Genomic DNA, 5,843 nt, shown 5'->3' with positions numbered 1-5,843 from the left:
GTAATGGGATCTCATGCCCTCTTCTGGTGTGTCTGAAGACAGCTACCAGGTACTCAAATACAGAAAATGAATAAATAATTCTTTTTAAGAACGAATAGGCTAAGTGGGAGTGGTGTTATGGGCGCCTAGAATTTGAGGCTAGAGGGCCACTTGAGTTCAGGAGTTTGAGACCAGCCTCAATAGAATGGACTTGCCACTTGTAACTTAGGAGTATTTACTCATAGAACTTGTGTGTGAGAAAGAACATTGTTTCATCTGAGTGAGATTGCAACATTCCAAACTCAGACCTCAGGCCACTCTACACTTGGTTCAACCATCTTCTCATTTGCTTCACATTTGCCTGAACACCGGTCCACCATGCTTAGGGAGAGCTTTCTCGCCAGCTCACCAAGCACCCTGTCCTGGAAGCCAGCCTGGTATTTCATGACTGAATTTGAGCCCTCATTCGCTTAAAACAAATCCTCTGCATGGTTTTTTGTTTGTTTGTTTGTTTGTTTCTCAAGACAGGGTTTCCCTGTGTAGCCCTGGCTGTCCTGGAACTCACTTTGTAGACCAGGCTGGCCTCGAACTCAGAAATTCGCCTGTCTCTGCCTCCCGAGTGCTGGGATTAAAGGCATGCGCCACCACGCCCGGCCCTCTGCATGTTTGAAATCATGGATGTGTTTTTTTTTTTTCCATTTTGCAAGTGGTATTAATAGAAACATTCTCTTCCAAAAGCAGTTCTATATAATAGGACCTCACGGTGCTCAAGAATATGTAGGGGACTGGCCACAGGTTGTCTCTGGGACAGCACTGCAAAGAAACAAAGCAACTTCCCTGGAAGAAACCATAGAAACAGGCTCCTCAAAGCATCTGCATGCATTAGAGCAAGGCAACAATCACGGAGAACTGTTCAAGCCCATATGCTACGCAGTAAGGACACTCCCATTCCAGATCCAGTCTCCTAGAGAGACACACCATGGACACAACCAGACACAACACACCCAAACACAACAAAGACACACAACACATGCCAAATCTGACACTGCTATACGATTTATTGTTGCTGCCACCCAAGGGCATCCGATTTATTTCCCCCACAGTTCTTTTTGGGGGCTGCCTTCCTAGCTCTGCCCATCTACCCTCTGCTCCTTGCTCCCATCTTGCCCTTTTGCTGGGTCTGGAAGGGCTTTGTTTTTATTTTTGATGCCACCTCTCCAGAACTTCACTTAGGTGGGGAAAAAAAATCAAGCAGGCCTAGGTCCTGCTTACAACTCCTAATTTCTCCAAGGTCCTGTATCCATTGCTGGGTGTGATGTCCTGTGTCCATTGCTGGGTGTGGTGTCTGTGGTCTGGCCTCATCTGTGCAGAGGGAAAGCAGGCAACGAAAGGAACAGAGATCAGAGTTTGAATTCCACCTTTCCTACTCATATTTGCTATTACCTTAGAGAAGTACTTGACTCTATCTGCCTCAGTTTCCCTTTCCATAAACCAAACTTCCCCTCCATTGGAAAGGCTCCATGGGAACGCCCCCCACCTCTGGTTACCAGGGAGCTCAGTCAAATATGGGTCTCATATTATTTTAGATGTAGAATAAAAATAGTGTCACAACACTATTGTTTTGTTTTTGTTTGTTTGTTTGTTTGTTTTTCAGACAGGGTTTCTCTGTGTAGTCCTGGCTGCCTTGGAACTCACTCTGTAGACCAGGCTGTCCTTGAACTCAGAAATCCACCTGCCTCTGCCTCCCAAGTGCTGGGATTAAAGGCGTGTGCCACCACACCCGGCCAACACTATATTTTTTCATTTGTTGATATGCCAATGTGTTTGCATGCATGTGTGCACATGCGTATTCTCGTGTGCTACTTTGAGCATATGGAAGTCCGTGGACATTGTGGGCACAGAGGTCCTTGTAACTCAAGAGAAACACTAAGAAGTTTTAATCATGCCGGGTGTCTCCTCAATGCAGGAGATAAAGCCAAATACCTGCATTCCACTCAGAAATCTGAGAGTGGATTTTGTTAACAACCCAGTGGGCTTTTGGCTCTGTGTGGAGTCAGACCTCCCCAGCTTTTGCTATAGAAGCCGACCTCACTCAACTTCTCCAGAATGATTATCCCAGACTCTCCCCTCCCTAGACCATTACCCACTCTTAGGAGAGATGTCACATCTGCCTGCTGACCTCCATGCTATTGGTCAGAGACCACACGAGATTCTAGGCCTTTAGCTCTAGAACCCACCCTCAAGGACATTCAGTGTAGTCACACCTCAAGCTTTATTGTGCTCCTGGAATTGAACTGATGGACTGATTGTTGCCTAGAAACCTCTTCCCACATTGTACTGTGTTTTAAATATGCTGACAGTGAACCGCCTGGAGTTAGATGCCCTGAAATCTGATCCATGTTGATGGAAGTCGGTCTGAATGGAGTTTTCATTCTTATCACTTCCCTGCCTAGACATCTGCAGGGTTCCCTCAGGAACACAGCTTGCAGTTGGTTCTCTCCCCTTTTATCACGTGGTTTCATCCCATGGGTCCCAGAGATCAAACACAGGTTGTCCTGCTTGCCTGCAAGTGCCTCTACCTGCAGCATCACCTCACCAGGACCAGCTTTTGGTTCCCCGCTTCCCCACTCTGCTGCACACTTAGGCCTATCTCCTCTACTGGCTCTCTGGCTCTCGACTCCTCACCTCCAGCTCTGTCTCAGCGCCAGGCTTTTTTCCTTTCAGAGTTCTGGAACTTGGTCAGCAGCTTCCTCTCGTGCCCGCCAGGGCTAGGGCGGTTGGTATTGGCCGCAGCTTCTCTCTTGGTCCGACCTTTCCGGCCTCCCCCGACTGGTGGAGCAGGAGATAGAGGAAACAACGGGCAGAGGAGGTATGTAAGGTTGGGACAGGTATATAAATGGCCAGAGTGAGGTCTGAAGCACTCTACCCTTGCTGTTTACTCAAGTATAGAATGAGAGATGCTCGCTGTGAGTTCTCGGGGCTCAGGAAGACAGAACTCAGTGGATGAGACTAGAAGGGGTTACTTGGGAGTTGGGAATAGATTAGCTAGGAAAGGTAAACCAGGGTACCGGGTGAGAAGCAGATTGGCTGACCAAGGAGCTGCCATGCAGACCTTACCGACACAGGGATGGGCCAGGCTGTACTGATCATATTCATCCAGGATTCCATCTTCATCCTCTAGGTTTAGAGGTTGCTGGGAAGGGTTGGCTGTTGGTGGCAAGCTGGCCATTATGCCTAGTCTGCTTTCTCCAAAGTCCTGCTCTGTGTTTCTGAATGTCTGCCCTCTCCCAGTTTCTCACCCTACTTATAACGCTGTCTCCTCCCCCAAACCACGGGGTTGGTCCCCGCCCTCCAAGCCCTGTCTGATGTAATCTGGCCTTTTCCCAGAACTGCGCCCACAGACAGCAGTCCTGAGCAGAAAGGAGCACCCTCCCCTCCCTCCTCCCTCACAGGACTCACCCAAGCACAGCTGTGTTTTTCCACGTGGAAAGCTCCTGCCTCGGGGGTGGAGGGAGCAGACAGGATCTGGGCACAGTCTTTGGGATGTTGGCCAGGGAGAGCAGAGGGCCATGGGCCAGTTCTTCCTATCATTTCAGCCTCTGCCACAAGCCCCTCCTGGGCCTGGGTCATAGTTAGACAGACAGACAGACAGATAGACACACACACACACACACACACACACACACACACACACTGTAGTCTAGTGCAGACTCAGGAGGTAGTGGCAGCATCCCACACACACACACACACACACACTGTAGTCTGGTTCAGGCTCAGGAGGTAGTGGCAGCATACATACTGAAAAGGGAGGGAGGAGGGACACTGACCCACTTCTTGCTTGGTCACCAGTTCCTGTCACACCCAAGGCTTCTATTTTTGTGGAAAGTCCCCTTCAACAGAGTCCCCAGGGACTTCTTCCTCATGCAAGATGGAGGATAGCTAGCTGGTAGAGACAGCAAATACCCTGGATTCCACAGGCTGATTCCTGATCCACCTCCCTCTACCCTTCTTTCTGACAGAGTCCTTCTCTGGAGCCCAGGTTAGTCCTTGAGCTTGCATTTCTCTGGCCTCCTCATCCTAAATGCTGGGATCACAAGTCAGCTCAGATCCAGTGTTTCCTGCTGTGTGACCTTGGACTTGTCACTTTCCCTCTCTGATTGCTTCAGGTTCCCCCTTTAACAGAGGATAACCTCTATCTGCCTCTGTTGGTAAGAGGCTACAGAGTCATGAGGCCTGGAAAACCTTCACAAGCTGGGAACAGTGTAAGGATTAGTCACAACTTCCCATGGTTTCCCAAAAGTGCACTTGCCTTGACCCTCCCCCCTCAAAAAAAAAAAAGAGTGGAAAAAGGGAATTTAAAATAAAATATTGTGGATTGGCAAGATGACTCAATGGGTAAAGTACTTGCCACCAAGCCTGACAACCTGGGTTTCCAGGACCCATACAGTATGGGAGAAAAAAAGTCCCATAAAATTGTCCTCTGACCCTCACATGCCCATCCATGTACACACACAATAAATATGTGTGACTTCTAAATTTTAAATAATATATTGAGGGCAGAATGAAATAAACCGGTATTTGTGTTTTGACACCCCCTGCCTTGTTTTTTAGGCAATCTCACTATTTTAGCTGTGGCTGGCTAAGAGCTTGCTCTGTAGACCAGATTTGAGTCTAGCGTTGAATTCAGAGATCAACCTGCCTTTGCCTCCTGAGTGCTGGGTTTAAAGGTATGCATTACCACACCCAGCCAGTGTGAATCAAGTGTGAACTAATATTAAGCTTTTTCAGTCCATACTAGCTTCCCTCGGGTTACTTGTGTGGTTTTGATAGGAATTAGTATGAATTTTAAGTGCCAATAAAAAGCACGTGAAATGGAATTTTCTACTGTTTTTTTTTTTTTATTTTAAAAAAAGTTTTCATACACTGTATTCTGTTCAAGGTTTCTCTTCTCCAACTCCTCCCAGACCCTCCCCATGCACCCAATTTTTACTCTTTAGAAAGCAAACAGGTAAATCATCATTGTTGTCAGAAATACGAATGAAAAAATTAAAAAGCGGAGGCCACGCGGCTCCTGGGTATGGTGGAGAAGGTTTATTGTAGATATGAGGGAGAGCACAAGCAGAGATATCTGCAAAAGTCCAGAGTGAACATGGCCAGCAGACTTAACAGGGCCTGTGGGAGACAGAGAGAGACAGAGACGGGGGAAGAGAAGACAGGAGGGCCAACAGAGGAACCTTGGATCAAGTGGCCAAGAGGCAAAAAAACCCAAACAAACAGACAAAAAAACCCTAAACAAACAAACAAACAAACAAAAAAAAAAACACCTGAGAACCCAGAGACCAAGAGGTAATAAAAAGGCAAAGATACTGGCATAGCCATCTTATTCAGGAATCAGAGAAACTGTGGGAAGGGAGAGTTTAGGGTAGCGTGGGGGGTATACCAGCCAGGACAACTCCGTAATAGGTGCTGGCAATGCTGAGAGAGGCTGGCTGACAGCATCTGCCCTGATACGTTAATAGGCACTTCATTTAGCCATTTGTCCAGGGGTTGAGTCCTAACAAAACACACACACAAATCCATAAAAACACACAATCAGAAACTATAATATGTAAACAAAGGACCAATAAGACCAAAACATGTCTGATCAAAACAACGTGAGAAAAAAAGTCTATAAAGGTACTGCTGTGTTGGCATCTACTGCTGGCCATGGGGCTGACCCTTACCTGGGGTTAATGCAGCCAGTGAGACTCTATTGGAGGAAACTAAATTGTCCTTTGTAAGCAGGTGTCAATTTGGTTAGGGGTGGGAGTCCATGTCCACTTTCCCCTCTCAGTGCTGTGACCCCATGTGGCTTGAACCTGGGC

General features: G+C 47.5%; 1 protein-coding gene across 1 annotated transcript; it reads right to left on the bottom strand.

Annotated features, from left to right (window-relative positions):
• Positions 1 to 1,019: 1,019 nt before the first annotated feature.
• Positions 1,020 to 3,311, bottom strand: Nupr1 (nuclear protein 1, transcriptional regulator). The gene is made up of 3 exons (XM_021168276.3): positions 3,097 to 3,311; positions 2,665 to 2,808; positions 1,020 to 1,341 (listed from the first exon to the last, which is right to left on the bottom strand). Exons 1-2 carry the CDS (start codon positions 3,206 to 3,208, stop codon positions 2,678 to 2,680), a joined length of 243 nt encoding a protein of 80 aa, XP_021023935.1. The 5' UTR covers positions 3,209 to 3,311; the 3' UTR covers positions 1,020 to 1,341; positions 2,665 to 2,677.
• Positions 3,312 to 5,843: the final 2,532 nt, after the last annotated feature.

Source organism: Mus caroli, unplaced genomic scaffold (genome assembly GCF_978045245.1).
Source record: "Mus caroli unplaced genomic scaffold, Mus_caroli_1 scaffold_8, whole genome shotgun sequence".
Taxonomy (NCBI): Eukaryota; Metazoa; Chordata; class Mammalia; order Rodentia; family Muridae; genus Mus; species Mus caroli.
The sequence above is the reverse complement of the archived record's forward strand: the minus strand, read 5'-3'. Positions and strand labels throughout refer to the sequence as shown.